Below are 19,578 nucleotides of genomic sequence, written 5' to 3'. Positions count from 1 at the left end.
AATCTGTTACTTGAACCAGCCTCTGTACACAAGCATCAAACATGACCCAGATCTTTTAAAGAGATTTTGGGAGCTACAGTCTAATGCTTGTATTAGGCAAATCCATAGCACCTATAAAGACAAATAAAACTAGGCAAGCTTGAGTGTATATAAGGTACCTGAGGGAAAAGTGAATAGATTTGTTTGGGGGAAGCTATGTACCAGAAAATCAATAAGAGAGGAGCTCTCTGGAAGAGCTGAGAAGCACTGGGACAAAGGTGATATGCTGTACTTGGACTTCAGCAAGGTCACTTACTAAAAGCTCTAAGAAACCCAAGAATGTTAGATGTTAATTCTTCTTTTAGAACTGGTTACAAATCAGAAAGAAAACTTAAAAACACATAGCCTTTTTTCTTCATGATATTCCCCAAGAATCTGCAAATAGATACATTTATGAACATGTTTAACACTACAATCTGGAATGAGAGTAAGGAGATGACAAATATTCGGGGTAGTCAAACCTAAAAAAAATTAAAAATATAACTCTGCTCAACAGCAGTAAATAGCAAACAGACTGTTAAAATTAGGAGGGAAAAAACTGAGAAGTCACCATTGTGCTATTGTATAATTATATGATACAAATTCTATACAGACTACATTAAATAAATTAACTCTTCAATTCAGAAATTAAAATCTGAAAGGGAGCACAAGTCTATAATGGCAGGTATGGCGCAGAAGAGGGGAACAGGTATGACAGAGGGTGACATTAAAGGAGTAGCAGTTAGAACAACAACAACAAAACAAAAAACAAAAAACAAAACAAACCCAAAAAGCAACCAGACAAGTGAAAATACTTATGGATTTCCACAACTGTATAAATCAGTGCTTCAGGATGCTAAAGGCCGGATGTATCAACTGGCTCAGAAAAGGATTTGAGTGTTGTCTTGTAGGAAACAATTACTACTGACCAAAAACCAAAAGCAGGTATCTTTACTATTTTTAAAAAATATTTAATGCTTATGTATTTTTTCCTGCAATCAGTTTTCCCAAATTTGAGGATAAAATGCCAGGCTCTGCAAACCAATACTACTGAAGAGCAAACAGTCCTGAAGCATCTTGGGAGGTCTGCTGAAAGTTACACTGTGACATGTCAAATGACCTGTCCTGGTTTCATCTGGGATACAGTTAATTTTCGTCATAGTAGCTGGTATGGGGCTGTGTTTTGGATTTGTGCTAAAAACAGCGTTGATGATGTGGAGTTGTTTTAGTTGTTGCTAAGTAGCGCTTACACCAGTTGAGGACTTTTTCAGCTCCCCATGCTCTGCCGGGTGCACAAGAAGCTGGGAGGGGGCACAGGCGGGACAGCTGACCCCAACTGACCAAAGGGATATCCCACACCATATGACATCATGCTCAGTATATAGAGATGGGGGAAGAAGAAGGAAGAGGGGGACCTTTGGAGTGATGGTGTTTGTCTTCCCAAGTAACTGTTACATGTGATGGAGCATAGAGCTATATTTTGGATTTGTGCTGAAAACAGTGTTGATAATACCGGAACCTTTTAGTTACAGCTGAGCTGTGCTTACACAGAGTCAAGGCCTCTTCTGTTTCTCACCCCACCCTACCGGTGAGTAGGCTCGGGGGCACGAGAAGTTGGGAGGGGCACAGCTGGGATTGTGGTTTTGGCTAGGATAGAGTTAATTTTCTTTATAGTAGCTAGTACGGGCTACATTTTAGGTTTGTGCTAAAAACTGTGGGTAATGTGGAGATGTTTTAGTTGTTGCTAAGTAGCGTGTACACTAGTCAAGGACTTTTTCAGCTTCCCGTTCTCTGCCAGATGCACAAGAATTCAGGAGGGGAGGGTGCACAGCCAAGACAGTGATCTAAACTGGCCAAAGAGATATTCCATACCATATGATGTCATGCTTAGTATATTAACTGGGGGGAGTTGGCTGGGGGAAGCAGTGATTGTGGCTCGGGGACTGGTGGCATCAGTCGGCGGGTGGTGAGCGGTTGCATCACTTATTCCCCTCCCCGGGTTTCATTTCTCTCTCTCGTTATTTACCTTTTCTTTATATTATCCCCATCATCATCACCACCATTGTTACTATTACTATTTTATTTTGATTATTAAACTGTTTTTATCTCAATGCATGAGTTTTCTTACTTCTGCTCTTCTGATTCTCTCCCCCATCCCACTGGGGTCGAGGGAACGAGCGAGCGGCTGCGCGGTGCTTAGTTCTGGCTGGGGCTAAACCACGACAACAGCTGACCCCAACTCACTAAAGGGATATTCCACACCATATGACGTCATGCTCAGCATATAAAGCTGGGGGAAGAAGAAGGAAGGGGGGGACCCTCGGAATGATGGCCTATGTTTTCCCAAGTCACAGTTACGCATGATGGAGCCCTACTTTCCTGGAGATGGCTGAACACCTGCCTGTCCATGGGAAGGAGTGAATTAATTCCTTGTTTTGCTTTGCTTGAGCGCACGGCTTTGGCTTTATCTATTAAACTGTCTTTATCTCAGTTCATGAGTTTTCTCACTTTTACCCTTCTGATTCTCTCCCCATCCCACCAGGTGGGGAGTGAGTGAGCAGCTGTGTGGTGCTTAGCTGCCAGCTGGCATTAAACCACGATAGTCCTTTTTGGTGCCCAATGTGGGTCTCAAAGGGTTTGACATAACGACAGGTTTGACTGGAGCGTGCTAGATTGAATTTATAGTTGTTATTGCTGTTTAGCCATTAACTTGCAGGCTCCTGTGCTTGTCATGGGGCTTGCCTGCCTTACTGCATACTAGAGTCCAGTGCTCATTAGCGGCTTTCGCTGCTTGCTGTCCTGCTTATCACCTCACTCTGCTGTGCCTGGGAACATTCCGATAACAGCAATGGCCAGGCGCCTGGGCTGGCAGATGGCCAGGGCACTGTTGCTGTTTCTGTGCTGCTGTACTGGACAGGCTGGAACTCCAGTGTGAATCTGAGTCAAAAGGACTGTGACCTGTGGATGAGTCCATGAAGGAGCAGGGTACCCCAAAGTGTCTGTAGATAAGCCCATGCCAAAGCAGGTACACCTCAAAGCGTCTGTGGCTGTGGTTATGTCTGTGCCGCAGCAGGTATACTTCTGAAGGGATTGTGTCCCAAGGATAAGTCCATGCTGAAGAAGATATACCTTGAAGCATCTGTGGTTGTGCATGAGGTCATGCTGGAGGACCTCAAAGTGTGTGGCCATCAATAAGCCCATGACAGAGCAGGTACACCCCTTGAGGGACTGCAGCCATGGCTAAAGCCACGTTGGAGCAGCTTTACTTTTGAAGGGACTGTGGCTGTGGGTAAGGCCATGTTGGAACAGGTGCACCTCAAAGTGACTGTGGCTGTGGATAAGTCTATGCCACAGCAGATGTACCCCTGGAGAGACTATGGCTCATAGATAAGGCTCCACTTGAAGCAGGTACGCCCCTAAGGGACTGCAGTCTGTGGATAAGTCCAAGCCAGAGCAGGGGCAAGGGGAGCTCATTGCAATGTTAAACCCTATAGACTGGTCCAAAGGGACCAGGGGTGGAGATTGTAATGGAAATACCTTTAAATTGTTGCAACCCAGCATTTGAGTTGCACATTATAGGATTTACTATAGCAGGAAACACCTGAACCAATGGAGGACAAGCCTTGCAAGAAGCAGCGCAAGTGCAGCAGTGACCCAACCTGAGCTGGCTTTGGTGCCCAATAACTCCATGCAACACACCACCTCTCCTGTCCTGCATGACCACCATAACAGATGGAGCCCAAAGCCATGGACTAAATGAACTTGGTGGACATTTTATGGACTATTTACCGGGGTGGTCCACAGACTAAGGGAGTGATATCTGTGTATTATATCAAAGGATGGGAAGGGGAGTGGTGGTTAATGAGGTTGTATTGGATAGTGTGGTACCTGAGGATGATGTAAATGGTATGGAATAAAGGATGGAGAATGTGGTGGTTGTGGCTGGAATAAAGTTAATTTTCTTCATAGCAGCTAGTATTGGGTATGTTTTGGATTTGTGCTGAAAACTGTGTTGATAATACAGGGATGTTTTAGTTACTGCTGAGCAGTGCTGTGAGGGACTGAAAGAGTTAATGTCTCAAACGCTGTTGTAAAGCAGGATGTAGTGAACTGAGGCTGGGAAATTGGTGAGCAGAGGGGGCACATTAGAGGATACACAGTCCAATGTTCTGTTGTGCCTCACACAGCAACTTGAAGAGGTCATACAAAGTTTATTTGAGGAAGGGGCTTATGACTGTTCGAAAGACCCCTTGCGACCACCCCCCACAATGGCACCTGTGCAGAAGATCATGAAACTTCTGGAACAAGAACCACATAAGCTCACAGAAGGCGTAACTGAAGGCGAGGATTAGACTATAAAAGACACTACAACAAAGAGACTGATGCACCCCACCACCAACAGATCATCACATCTGTCATCATTGGTGCCGGATCCACGGTGGTAATATCTCCCTATCCTCCCCTCCCCCCCTCTTTTCCTCTTCTTCTTTTACAAATATTCTTAACAAAAACCCCACTGGCAACACTCTTCCATGTTTTCAAGTTTGAGTGGCCTTTTCAAGTTCAAGTTACTTCTGCACTGAAATAAAATGTTTAATTGATCAACTGGTGTCATTTCACCTTAATTTAGTCTGAGGGGATCATTAGAACCTTGGTTGCTCTCCCTCCTCCTCTCAGGCTGGGACATGACAAGCACTTACACAGAGTCAGGGCCATTTCTGCTTCTCACCCCACCCCACCAGCGAGCAGGCTGGGAGCACACAAGAAGCTGGGAGGGGACACAGCCGTGACAGCTGACACCAACTGACCAAAGGCATCTTCCATACCGTATGATGTCATGCTCAACATATAAAGCTGGGGGGAGAAAAAGGAAGGGTGGGATGTTTGGAGCAATGGCATTTGTCTTCCCAAGTAACTGTTATGTATGGTAGAGCCCTGCTTTCCTGGAGATGGCTGAACACCTGCCTGTTGATGGGAAGGAATGAATGAATTCCTTTGCTTGTGGACGTGGCTTTTACTTTACCTATTAAACTGTCTTTATCTCAGCCCATGAGTTTTCTCACTTTCACCATTCTGATTCTCTCCCCCATCTCACCCCAGGGGGAGTCACCAACAGGCTGTGTGGTGCTTAGTTGCCAGCTGGCATTAAACCACAACAGCAGGACAGCTGACCCCAAATGGCCAAAGGTATAGGCCATACCATATGACCTTGTGCTCAGAAATAAAAGCCAGGGAGGAAGTTTGCCAGGGCTGCCACTTCTCAGGAACTGGCTGGGCATTGGCTAGCTGGTGATGAGCACTTGGGGTTTTTTGCATCACTTGTTTCTGTTGTGTTTTTTAATTTTTTTCTCCTTTTCTTTAAACTTCTTAAACTCTCCTTATTTAAAACTGTGAGTCTTCTCATGTTTACCTTTCTAATTCTCCCCCCCAGCCCATTGGAGGGGGAGCAAGTGAACGGCTGTGTGGGGCTTAGCAACTTACTGGGACCACAACACTCTTACCACAACAACCCTTTTTGGCACTAAATGTGGGACTCAAAGGGTTCAATATAACAACACATTTGACCAGAGCGTGTTAGAGGGAACAGGAGGAAGCATCAGAAGCAGCCTTTTCTGCAGCAGAGCAGCCACAAGAACAGGAGGGGGAAGAGACAGAAATCATAAACAAGTTTTTATACTTTTACCCTTCTGATTCTCTTCCCCATCCCACTAAGGGGGAGCGAGTGAGTGGCTGTATGGGGCTTACCTGCCTACCATAGTTAAACTCCATTAACTTTCATTTTTGCTCTGAAGTTAACTGTAATTATGGTTCTAACTGGCAAATTGGTATTTTTCATGGGGGCAGACAAGTATAGATTGTTTTGTTAACACAACATGGAAAAAATTTAATTGAACAACTTCCCTCACAACGTGAATGAAACCGTAAAAGAGGAGTGCAGCTTACATCACTGATAAACAAGTGAGAGTCACATGATTCCTGGAACTGGAAAATTCACATATGGACCCTTTAGTTTAATGTTTTCTCTGAAAGCACATACAGAATCAAGGTGGAGAGGAGGGAGCTGTGTTGCACAGTACAAATAAAGTGTACAGAGAAAAGAACCCATGGATAATGTTCCACCAATCAAAGATATATTTGCAACATATTCTATGTAGCACTGGGAGCCTTCTGCCAGACTTTTTCCATACTTTACATAAAATCCCAACTACTGAGGGCTCTGTGGAATCCAAGAGAGTGGAGAAAGTGCTACAACACTGTCACTGTTCACTGCTTGTAGAGTGAATAGGTAGGAAAAATCCTTGCACAGAAGTTGTTCAGAGACAACATGAGAGTGAGAATAACAGGGGGGAAGGGATGAAGCTGGAAAAAGCCTTAACATTCAAACTGCGCTGTTAGAGTGGGAAGTGTATAAGTAAGAACATGAATGGCAGAGAAATGGCTAATGGTGTATTGTAGTACTGCAAAATGATAAGCAAAATGAGGAGAAAAAAAAGCCAGGCTTTACTTATAAGCCCATGTTTTAACAAGCTGAACCAATTATTTAAAATATACCAGAATCATATATTCTGGCACATGCTACTTTCAAAAGTTATCTTGCTTGTGAGTCCTGGTTCCTTTAAGTTTGCATACAGAGAGGGGTAGTACATCTTTGCACTTATCACAAAGCAAGGCCAACTTCTTCATAGAACTCTCAAACCACAGATATAAATGTGCTTTAAAAAGAAAAAGATACTATCTGTCCCTTCCACAAAAATTCTGAAGGACTTAAGAGTGAATCACATAAAAGATGCACTTCTACCATTTGAGTATCATCAAATATATTTTAGATAAAATATGTCTTTTATAAGTAAGATGAATGGAAACAGTCCACTATAAGAATGAAGGTGGTTACTACAGGTTAGAACCAACTGCAACTGTATTTCTGGGTGGTGGGGTTTTTTTTTAAACTTATAGTATCCCATTCCTTTGTTACTTATCTCACTAATCAGTTCCAAAATGAAGTCTGATAAACTGTAATTCACCATAATAATCATTACCATACAATAATTCAGAAAAAAATGTGGCATTACCTCTTCCTGCAGCAAGAGTTATGGTCATCAAATTATAAACACTACAGGCTACAGTTAATAACCAACAGAATAATAATAATAATAATAATAATAATAATAACCACCCTGCTACTGGAATTGCTCACACCATTTTTTGGCATGTCTCCTCTTCGCATATTTTCAAGATATGCGTTCTTGTGTCTAAACCTGAATGGAACACCACAGTACTTGTAAGGACTTCTAAGACTACCGAAAAGACTATTAAATATTTAATTAATACAAGACTCTCTGTTGGAACAAATGTTAATATAATCATACATTCAAGAGTGGAAAAAGTAAAAACGAACTATAACTAAATCTAACAGGATCAAGAATTAAAGTACATGCAAACTAATTAGAGCATTACAAACTAATTACTAATACTCCACAGCAAGTTCCCCTCACTTAAATTTAATCTTAAATGATATCAACTATGTTGTCTAAATAGACAACCAGTGTACATGTCCAACATTTTAGTAGAGAGAATATAAAATTATAAATGAGGCTGAACAACAAAATTGATACTAGATCACTGAGGTGGGTTCTCACAGTGTATGTTTAAGCATAAAGCAAAACCATCAAAACAAGAACCTTACCAAAATTGCAGAAGTTTTTATATGGTATCTCCTCTGTTCTCATAATGGAACTTACAGCTGTTGAAAAGCCATATCTGACAACGACAGATGTATCACAAGAAAATTGAAAGGTCACAAGCTCAGCAGAGCTAAAAAGAGCTTGACTGATCCGTGACCAAACTTCTCCTGTGGGTGAAGAGAACTGTCCTGTGCACAATTCTGGATTATTTGTGTAAAATACTGTATTTTTTGGACACAGAGTTGGTTTTCCCCAACTGATGCATAGAACACGTCAGCTGCAAATTGCTTCTACACCATTCATCACCTGACTAGACATAGGAGATGTGTTTATTTGGTCACTCATATGAGGACAGACATGGATACAGTATTATTGCATGTGGGTTTCGGGACTAGACGGTCAGCTTTGTGATAGCTCTTGGAACTGAAGAACAGTTAAATGTCATTGAAAATACAAGTTTTCATGCATAAAATAGCAACTTTTTTTAAAAAAAAAAATCTGGAAAGGGGCAGTCCTAAAGAGAATGACAGTAAAAATCCCTCCTACCCCCAAAAAGAGGAAAGCAGTATATAAAGCATTGTAAGGTGCTTCTGTGCCATACCTACATGACTAAAGTACTGTTACAATCGTTCTTCTACACGATCTCATTCTTTTTATTTGTCTAATGGAGCTGCATCCTGACCTAATTTCAAAGTCTTTTTTGCATAGACAGCATCATCTTGGCTGAACTTTAAATGCCTAACTGTTTTTTGACACTGTAAAAGAGAAGTGCTCATTCTGAAAACCTACTTATGTCAGAGAGATACTGTTCTTAACTATACTTTCCAGATTCAGATATAATCCTTTTCATTGCAGCAGTGGAGATAAAACAGACATCAGACAGAAAAACTTCCTCTCCGCAAAGGAAGGTGCCTGCAGCTTGCATAGGTAAGCTTAAAACTACTACTTTGTTGTTTCACTTGACACAAAATTTGGGCATTGACACAAAAATGATCATTAGACTTCTAAATGACTGGATTCAATGATTACTTTGTGAATTTAACTCATTGTAATAAAATAATTTAATACATTTTGGTACAACAATCCATACGGGACATAGTGTACACTAAAATGCAACAGATATAAAAGTTGGTTTAATTTGCAAGTTATCAAATATGGTCTACAGCTTAATTTTTGAAAATTACTTTTACAGGTTTTTGTTATCTAGTCGACTTAGTGTGTGGGCTTTTTACCACAGCTACACAGAATCCTCTTTGGTATCTGAGTTAACTTGCTTACAGCTGTTTAAAAAAAAAAATTTATCAGTCTGTAAGTCTGAAATCTGTTAATGTTCTCCATACCCTTTTAAATGGAACAAAAGCTAACTAGGATACACTTCACTAAAATAGTATCCGTGCAAGAAAATCTCTGTTCACTATAGATTAGGAAGCGGAAATGTCAGTTTTTATATGCAGCCATTGTATAGACCTTTGACTTCTTATTTGCAGTCTGGAAATGGAGAAGAGATTGAAAACTGAACTTGGTAAAAATAAACATATTGCAGTTTTCCACAAGCATTTCATATGTTTATAAATACAGACTGAATTGTTTATGCAAAACGTACATCTAAGATTAGAGCTCTGAACAAAGTAACATTAGATAGAGACATCAGCACAGAATAAATGCATCTAGCCATATTCCTGCATTGTGCAGTTTAATTTGTATTTAAATGGAGGTACTGGATACTCCTCTGCATTTCTGCAATTAAAGTAATACTTTGCACTTATTTGGCTTATTTAAGTTAAAATAGTCTAGAATTGGTTTCCAAAGTAGGTCACAGATGTTCCAGAAGATTGAGAAACAAACCAAGACCACACAAGTTATCGTTAGACCCTAGCTTGAACCTTCTGTTTCCTCATTTATTTTATTAGATTCTATGCACATACAATCTTTGGGGTTTAACATCAGCCAACTTTTCTTCACAGAATCTTAGTGGAAGAGAACACCCAAAGAGTAACCTCATGCAAACTCAAAATGATAAGCCCAGAGGACAAAGAGCAGTTAGTAACACTGAAAAGTAGGGGAGAAAAAGGAACAGTTAAAACAACAGCAAAAAATAAAGATGTTAGATGCACATTACAGAAGAATAAGTCTTTTAATTGTGTTTCAGGTCTGACCATTCATTCAAGAAATAACGGCATCAATGACAACTCCAGAATGTCTTCAGCCATCGTCAGCTACTACTGTAGCTCTACCAGTCATCTACTCTCTCCTATTTCCTGCTGGAATTTTGGGAAATATTCTCGCTGCTTGGATATTTTCAAGGCAAGCATTCACAAAAAGAGCACAATACATTTACCTGGTAAACCTTGTCACTGCAAATTTACTCGTATGTAGCACTATGCCTTTTCTGGCTGTGTATTTTGCCATAGGGTACCAATGGACCTATAACTCTCTACCTTGTAGGATAGCAAATCATTTTGTGACTCTCATTGTACATGTCAGCATGTATGTTACTATTATGATTTTATGTTTAACTGCTCTAAGTCAGTATGGAACACTGAACAAACACTGTGGCGCACAATACTGTCAAGCAGTTAATAAAAACTTTCGCAGATGTGTACTTGAAAAGTTTTGTCAGCCAAAATTTGCTAAATATTTGTGCATTACTATATGGCTTGCTGTGCTCTGCATAACAGTAATAGCTATAGCATATAAAGTCCACGCAAAGACTATGGAAGAATCGAAGAAATGCTACAGCGTCAGTGTAGAAGTTGGTGACTCTGCTGCAATGATGTCAGGTTTTCTTGCCACTGCATGCTTTTTTGTATCTTTTACAATAGTTTTGTGGTCATACTACTCTCTTACCAGACAGCTGAGTAAAATACAAAAAAATACCTGTATTGCAGAAAAACATCTAATTTACAAAACAGTAAAAAGAAACATTCTTGTCATCCAGATGATATTAATTGCCTCCTTTCTTCCATACCATATTTTTAAGCCACTGTTTTATGCACTGCTTAATGGTGACTGCCTAAGGCTAAACTATCTGGTGGAAATTAAAAATTTCCTTATTTGTACTGCTGCTGCCAAGAGTAGTTTAGATCCAGTTATAATCTTTCTGCTAGATACAACATTTAAGAAAAGTCTGTATGGCCTGTTTACAAAATCCACACCAGAACATGACAAATGTAAAGCTGATATTTTCATTGAAAAGACAACTGAAATGTGAAGGAATATAGAAAGATTAGTAGAACATAAGGAACTATAAACTCATTTTAACTACCTATAACCAGACTTTGCACAAAATGTAAATATTTAAATAAAATTATAACCTGTTACTTTTCTTTTTTCTTTCAAATGCTCTTGCTTGCTACTTCAACATTAGCCATAATAAATCTGATGCTTATATCCAAATGAATCGGAGTGATTAATACATTAAACTGTGTAATACCCCTTTATCCATGCAATGCAAAAGGCATTTTGTGTTTGACCTATAGACAATGTCTTCTACCTAAATAATCAAGGAAGAAGGCAGAAACTAGGCTGAAGTTGAGGACTCAGTTCTCTTCCATCATCAGTAAATGAGTCCCATGTTTTAGACACAGGTTTCCTTTATAAAAAAGGCTGAACAAAGCACTGATGCTTTTTTCTGGCATGGCTGAACCATGTATCAAAGGCTTAAGGAAGCAGGCAGAGCTATAAAATACACTCAATGTTAACACGTATTTTTTGTTCAGGAATATTTGGGTAGAAGGTTGATTCCTGTTTTTTAATGGAGAATGCATCGTGAGATACCAGAATGCTTTAGTGCATAAAGAAAAATTCTTGATGACATCTTATTCCAAAGTTAGTAAATAATGCCATTATTTACTTTAGCTATGTCCATCATATTAAGATTTTGCTATAGTATTTTTTTTAGGAGTAAAAAACTTAAGAAATTATGCACTTTTAAAATTATAGCCTTCACAGAAAAAGCTTTATTACAGCTTTGTACTAAGCCAGCAGAAATCTCAGATTTAAGAGTTAACTAATTTATCACCCTGCTCTGACATTTCTTGTCATGGCCACAGTATTCCTGAAATTACATCTGCAACATGGTGACTCTGAAGAGAAAGTTTTGAAGGTGATGACTTCACCTGCAGGGGTGAAGTATCCACAGATGAAGAGAAACTCTAGTGGCCTAGGATTTTACTTAGTGTTTGAGAAGAATGGGTTTATACGTGCTCTGTAACTTGGTCGTGAACTATTTTTCTTGCAGGCTTACCCATGGCAGTCATGTTCCAACAGCTGGGGCAGTGGCTTCCTTATTGGTATGCAGCCTTTGTGTACTCAGGATAGCGTACTGACACAAAAGTGCTACATACTAATTCCACTTCAAAGGTGGATTAACACATGCTGCTCCAGAAGACACCTCCTTCACAGCAATGTTTAAATCCAGACCATCTATAGAAGAGTGCATAAAGCACAAAATTGCTACAAAATTGCAACATATTTGAATGTACAATAATATTAAGTGAAGAAAAAAAGGATGAAATGCATACATGCAGTTATTTCTAACCTCTGGTACTACTTAGGGTTTAAAAAATAACAAACAGCAAAATAAACCACTGGAATTTCCATACTCCTAGTCTAATCTTGTATAGTAAATTCTATAGTTTAATTAGGAAGGCATAAATGCTTATTATTTACTGGTATATAAAATATATTCAATGATAAACACATAATGATCATTTAACAGTATGAGAGCAGTGCAAGACAGAAGTTTTTGTTGTTGGGGTGTTGTTTTCTTTTTAACTGTAGACCTTAAAGTATCATGATGACTTAAGTAGAGACTTCAATTATTTTGTATCCTTTCCATAGAAGACACATAAGATTACATAATGGTCTTTTTTCCTGGTATATCTTCTCTGCAACTGAGATCAAGAGGAGTTTACAGAGTGCAAAAGTGCTATAAAATACTACATATTCTGAGAAATCCTATCACTCACCCAAAATGTCACAATAAAATGTAGTAAGCAATTCTGTCTTTCCAACCCTACCACTGAGTTCCATGACAGGTACACTAAACTGACCCAAGTGCCAGTAGACATAAAATATTAGGTCTTTTCTAGGAAAGACCTCAAGAATTCTTATCATCTGACAGCTGCTTCATGTTCTGCAGAAGTTAACTAAAGATGCAAGTGAAAAAGACAGAAAGTCATAGGTAACATACAATGTTACCCGACAGTGGAATTTAGCGATTGCTTCTTTCACAGGATTCCCATGTGATGTTTAGCATATGACTTATGGAAGAACCTTAAGTGGGCAGATTCAGGGTCTAATTCCACAAAGCACGGTAGGAAAGTTGCTCTGCAAACACAGTCCTTGAGCATGGGAAGCCAGTTTGTGTGGGTGGATGTTCGACCATGCAACACAAGCAATGGCCAAATACCTACAACAGCAGTATTGATTTGAGCAGTTTAAGTCCTCCAGACAGCACAGTGCTGCTTAGATGGCTGGTTTTAGATCAGTAGCTCTAAGTCTGGGTTGAACAAAGCTGTTTACTACCAAGGTGTTCTTATAATCTGCACAGGCCCAAACCGAGAACCCACTACTTCTGCCCCTCCTTAAATAAATTCCTTATACAGAATGCAGTTAGGATACTTCAGCAGGGTGCCTGCCTGTGGATTTTTTCTTAATACAGATGACAGCATAAGCTTAAGTCATGCTTCCTCCACTTTTATAGTCACAACTACTTGTTCCCGAGTGCTGCATTTATCAAAAAGGCAAGAAAATGGATGAAACTTTGGGAACTACTACTAATATATAACTTTGTGATAGACTCTTAGCAACATCCCATTTCACCATTTCTACATAGTACCAAAAAAATTATATATACTTTACTTTTTTCTATGTAGTCTGTTCAAGATGATGTCTCCTGTAAATTTTTGAATTGCATCAGTTTTCCTTGTTTTAAATAGTGGAAAAGCTTTTGTGCAGTAGTACACGTAATCTGAGAAACTACAAATTGAGTAATACGTTGGCCTGGCATTCGATCGAAAAGTTCATGGAGGAAAAATCGCCCAAAACAGAAAGGCATGAGGGACAGAGAAATACTTCAGCAAAACACACCTCATGTGCTGAACTTCTTGCGCTGCTTAGACATCCTGGTGCCAACTCAGAAGTTAGCAGGTGACTTGTGAATTGTATAGTAAAAAATAAAATAATTTATTTCCATAGCAGGGACCACAAAATCCTAAGGCAAATATGCACAGCACGTGGTTTGCAAAGCAGTTTAAAGGACTGCAAGTGTCTGTCTGCTTTCTGGTTAACCCATTTAAATGTGCTGCATGGGTGGCCAACTCATCGATCAGAAGACACACGTTTTCTGACTAGCTGGCCAAACGGCTGGAATATATAAACTTCCTGATCAGAAAGCATGTAGATGTTAGGCCAAGCAGCATATATATACTTCTCAGCAAAACTGCTTCTGAACACGCAGCAGACAGCTAACAGTACGTTAGGAAAAGGGCAGGACAAAACAAGAAATGGGGACTCTGAGATAGGAAGCCTATGTATAGGAGTGGACATAAAAAGGGGGGAAAAAGTACCAGCTGAAGAAACATTGAGGAAAAAATACTGAAAGCTTTATTCTTGGAGCTTCTTAACCTCTGCACTGAATGAGGAAGTGCTCCTCAGAAAAACATGGACAGACAGGTCACCTTAATTCTACTTCTGCCATTGATTTTCCAGCCTTAGTAACCTTATAACAATTTAATATGTAACAAAATCCTCACAAAGCAGTTGCTACTAGATCACAAGTGTCTAATAACTTCTAGAAAATAGATAAAAAGCACCAGTTATTCCTGACTGTCCCCAGAAAGTACAAAACAGGTTCCATGCCAAAGTGAAAAGAATAGAAGAAAAGTAACATGCAACAGATTTCTCATTTTGGATATTCGAAGATTAGATAGAGAAGATGGTCTTAAAGAACAGCTTCTATTCTACTTATTTTGTACACAGTTTGATATACACTTACATAAACATATACAAACACATACCTACAAGCCTTACTAATTTTCTAGATATACCAAAAAGCAGAGTAATAAGAATCTTGAATTCTACTAGCAAACACTGAAGTGCCTAACTACAAGTAGTTTAGGCAATGAAAGACAGAAGCGGTAACTGAGCGTGCTTTCAGAATTCATATGGTTAATTAAGTTCTGTATAGCGCATAAATCAACATGCAAATCTATTCACAGATCAAGACTCAAGTCACATGGACCAACTGAGATTAGTATATGACACACAACACAGTTGTCATGGTTTAACCCAAGTTGGCAACCAAGCAGCACCCTCCTGCCCCCCAGTGGGATGGGGAAAGAATCAGAAAAAACTAAAACCCATGGGCTGAGATTAAGACAGTTTAATAGGACAGCAATGGAAGAGAAAATAAATATAATAATTCTAATAATACTACTACTATTAATAATAGAAGAATATACAAAACTGTGCACCACATTTGTGTGACACACAGTTGAAATGCTCACCACCCACTGACCGATGCCCAGCCAGTTCCTGAGCAGCGACTACTGCGCCCTGGCCAACTCCTCCCAGTTTATATACTGAGCATGACATCATATGGTATGGAATATCCCTTTGGCCGGTTGGGGTCAGCTGTCTGGCTGTGCACCCTCCCAGCTTCTTGTGCACCTGGTAGAACATGGGAAGCTGAAAACTCCTTGACTAGTATAAAAAGTACTTAGCAACAACTAAAACATCAGTGTGTTATCAACATTATTCTCATAATATATTCAAACCACTATAAAATAATACATATTATTTTTATACATATATATAATTATATATATATATGATATAAAAATATAAATAGATATATATAACTATACCAGCAGCTAGGAAGAAAATTAACTCTATCCCAGCTGAAACCAGGAAAACAGTGTGTAATGCTTAGTCCCACTCTCTGGAAAAAGTGTTTTTACTTCCAGTCGCAGAAATATTGAAATGGATCTTAACAGCAGAGGTGGCAGAATATGTGTATTTTTGCTTTAGCAGTTTTATCTATTTAGATGATCACATGGTGTAAACAAGCATTCATAACTATGAAGAAAAACCTATAATAAAAATTTTTTATGTCTACATTTAGCCAACAAGCTTGCCCTGACTTCAGCTACACACCAATCATTTTAGTGATCACAAAAATGTATACAAGCACTCAAACTATATGGAAATCATAGAACAAAGTTGGAGTATGTGGAGTGAAATAAGGATAAAACCCCAGCAACTAAAGCTCTGGATGTGATTAAACTAATCGTTTCAGCTATATTAAAAGGTATTTTTATAAAAAGATTTTGGCAACTATATAAAATACTACATAAGCATCACAATATAGGCCAATGGAAGACTTTAAAACCTCTTAATGTTTTACTGATAAAAAAACCCCAAACCAACGAACCAAAAAAACCCCCAAAACCAAACAAAACCAAAACCCCCCAAACATTCCATTGCAGTTTTTGCAAAAATGAACAGGTGAAAAAATCTGCATTGAACATTGAAAAAAATGCACTTTTTAGAGAACACTGTCTTGCTTCATAACTTATACACTTACACTTCTAGCAACATCAATGTTAGTCTGTCCTCTTACTAACAGGTAACCCAGTGAACCTGTCAAGACAGGATAAAGCAACTTTTCCCAAACACTGAGAATATAACAACTCAGAATACTGAATGCTGACTAAATGTGACTGCACTAAATGCACAATGCTGCTTTTGGTGCTCCACACCACGTTAACTGCCATAGGGATTGGTAATATTCAAGGTCACCTATTTATAACAAAACCACCACTTGCAGCTTTTAAAATTGTAATTATTAAAATAATTCTATACTGCAGAACTTAACAAAGTTCAATGATCACTGATGTCCTTCGCAGTTAAGAGTTGCAGAGGCATATGATAAATTTTTCTCTGTCTTGAAGAAAGATTACAGCTATAGAACACATTTTGGTTACTTGGTTTTAGTTCCATTAAATCTCCAAATATGCATTATTACCTGTAATAAATGTGTTGTTGTATACAAGAGAATTATCCTCAGTTATATTTACACTAATAGAAAAAAAAGCTTTAATGCAGAGCTAACCCAGTTTGTTACTTTCTTATTCCTGAAGGTGAAGTAAGAGAAAACACTGTTTTGCAGGACAGATTATAGTGAAGTGGAGATTTGGAAGAAAGAGATAAGCTGTTTTTCTTCTGTTTCTTTGTCCTGTTTTAAAGGTCCTCTCCCACTCATCACTTTTTAATGACTGTTTTAACAAAATACTTTCATTATTGTCTAATACTGACAGCTCAAGAGAAAGCGGCTGACTTCAGTGACAAATGGTACTCAAGCTCCAGCAAGGTTTTTATGGAAAAAGACACGCATCTCATTTCAGACCCATATTACCCCCATTTCCCTTTTTTTGTTCTCTTACATAAAGATAATCCTGTATATGAACTACTGTGTAATAACATTCTATGTTGGAAAAGACCCTATTTCAATGTTGCTACTTTCGGTAGTGATCTTCTGGCTATTTCTGACACAGCAAGGTTCTGAAAGAATAAAAGGAATTGCTGAGTTCTACATTACTGGGTTGGCAGAATAGGAATAAATGTTGTGGTAAGGGAAAAAATTATTGACATTCACATTTCTGATGCATAGCTGTCTTGAGTTTTCCACCTTCCTGCATTATCATTTTCTACTTTCCTTATCATATAATCCAACTTCCAAGCAGTGAATGAATGAGGGATCGCATTAACAGAAGGTGAAGCAAAGGTGCAATTGTCATGGATTATAAAGCCTTTGAGCAATGTTGAAGGGGGGTCAAATAATATACAGAGGCTCAAGAAACATCTCGTCTCACAGAGCAATGAAGGAAATTACGACAACTACAGGATATCTTGTGAAAGTTTTCATGTTTTGATTCTGTCACCAGAGGTGACTTGGGAACACACAGGATTTTATTGTAGGCTGTGGTTGTAGTGCTCCAGAAGCTTTGGTAGATATTGCCACTTAGACAAGTCAGACGAAGTCTGGCACCAGACTACAGCAAACTGGAGTACCTCTTGTAACTCTTCCTAATCAGTTGAGAGAACAAAAGTGGCTAAAAGACACCTAATTCTTACAGGGCCTATACAGTGCAAATTTTCCTGCGCATCAGATAATGATCAAACATTTTGCAGTTCAATATAACATCCACAGAAAGCGTAAGAGGGGAAAAAACGTAGTATGACCATATCAACCTTATAGATTTTTATTAATTTGCTTTCTTCCATGCAGAAAATTTGGAAATTGGTCCTTTAGTCTACTTCCTTTCAAAACAATGTCTACAGTGACATCTAGAGTTGGGATATTGCAGTTAGCTTAATATGGTCTACACCCAAACCCTATATTTATACTTCTGCATTTCTTTTGCCAAGTTGAAACACTTTCTGTTGGTCCACACTACTTTAGACTGATACATTAAAAATTCTTTCTCACTCATGTAATTGAACAGGTTTACTTCTAAGGATGTTATTTAATAAAAGCAGTGATTTTAAAGCTTTCAGAGTCTGGATAAGCTGCAAAGTAAATTCCCATTTTACACTTAGTAAAATGGGCCTCCCTCAGAGGCCCTTGAAACTGAAATCTGTTTTTGTTCAAGAAAATGACCCAACAAAAACAGATGTAGCTTTCAGGAATGCACAGCAACACAAAGATTATGTTAGTTCTGAAATTGTCATGTGGTACCAAAAACGAACAAGTAAAAGAATCTAGAACCCTCAAGACAGAACAAGATGATACATTTTACCAGCAATTAAGAGGCCACCTTTAGAATTTGCTGTAAGCAAATGTAAAATACCAAACTTAAAAAAGCCTATTACATGGGATAACTTTCTTGATTTTAGAAGGAAAGGAAAAAGAGATTGGGAAAGGTCTGCAATGCCTGTGTATGCAAGACCAAATGACTCCTTAAATGAAAATCATCAGTCCATACCCTCTTCCCTCACAGATCATCTGTAGGAATCTGAAGCACAGCTTACCCTCTCTTAATCTTCTCTGTTCACTAAAGCCCAAGATTCACTTCTCAAACTGCAGCATCAGATCTCATTAGAATTGTCATTAATTCCTATAGTGCTTGACTCACCTTGGATAAAAGCAAACTCTTAGAGAAGACAAGTGGGAATAACTCTCTTAGAAAATTACATTAACAAAAAATATGCATGTTCAAATTGAAGAGAGTCAAATCCACTTAGGTTAAAACTCCCTAATATTTACATTACAGTACTTTGGGATAAACTAGTTCCATAAATATCCATAGAAATAGTACAAAATTCACCAGATCAAAATAAGTATGTACATACACTGTTCTTAAACATTCTATTTCTCCTCCAAAACTTGTTTGTATTAGAGGAGTCTTCATAATAATGCTTACGACTGCTTGCAAAAAGCAGATACACTACCAATACTGTAGCATTTAAGCATGCACATCTTTCTGAAATCTTAGTTTGGATGAAGACCATCATTATGCTGTCAAAACGATGCCATTAATCTATCGGTTCCAGTTTAATTTATACGATTGATTTATATACACGTTTTCCTAACAAGAAGAAAATGCAAGCAGATTTCATATGAACATTCAAAAACTAGAAATTAAACTGATTTTCAAAGTAAGTTCCAATCAAATGCATATGACTTCTGTGAATAAAGACCTCCTAAAACTTCTATATTGATGCAATTAGAGATGGACACTAATTTTCCATGGCACAGTAAGAGTAAACATACACTCAACAAATATAGCTTCCTCTTCTACAGCTTCCCCGTTCCTCTAAATTACAGAAATCAAAATTCAGTACTTTGTATTACTGTGGTGAAGAAAAAAAA

The 19,578-nt window shown here is 38.5% G+C and overlaps 2 protein-coding genes across 5 annotated transcripts in view; one reads left to right on the top strand and one right to left on the bottom strand.

Moving 5' to 3' along the window:
- The window catches only part of CASK (calcium/calmodulin dependent serine protein kinase), a 217,831-nt gene that overhangs the window by 104,313 nt on the left and 93,940 nt on the right, over positions 1 to 19,578 (bottom strand). The gene's annotated exons all lie outside the window — the stretch shown is intronic.
- GPR82 (G protein-coupled receptor 82) lies at positions 9,859 to 10,911 on the top strand. Its single transcript, XM_009513469.2, has one exon. It carries the CDS (start codon positions 9,883 to 9,885, stop codon positions 10,909 to 10,911), a length of 1,029 nt encoding a protein of 342 aa, XP_009511764.1. The 5' UTR covers positions 9,859 to 9,882.

The sequence above is a fragment of the Phalacrocorax carbo genome, chromosome 1, assembly GCF_963921805.1.
Source record: "Phalacrocorax carbo chromosome 1, bPhaCar2.1, whole genome shotgun sequence".
NCBI classification, from domain to species: domain Eukaryota; kingdom Metazoa; phylum Chordata; class Aves; order Suliformes; family Phalacrocoracidae; genus Phalacrocorax; species Phalacrocorax carbo.
This window is presented reverse-complemented; position numbering and strand designations above follow the sequence as displayed.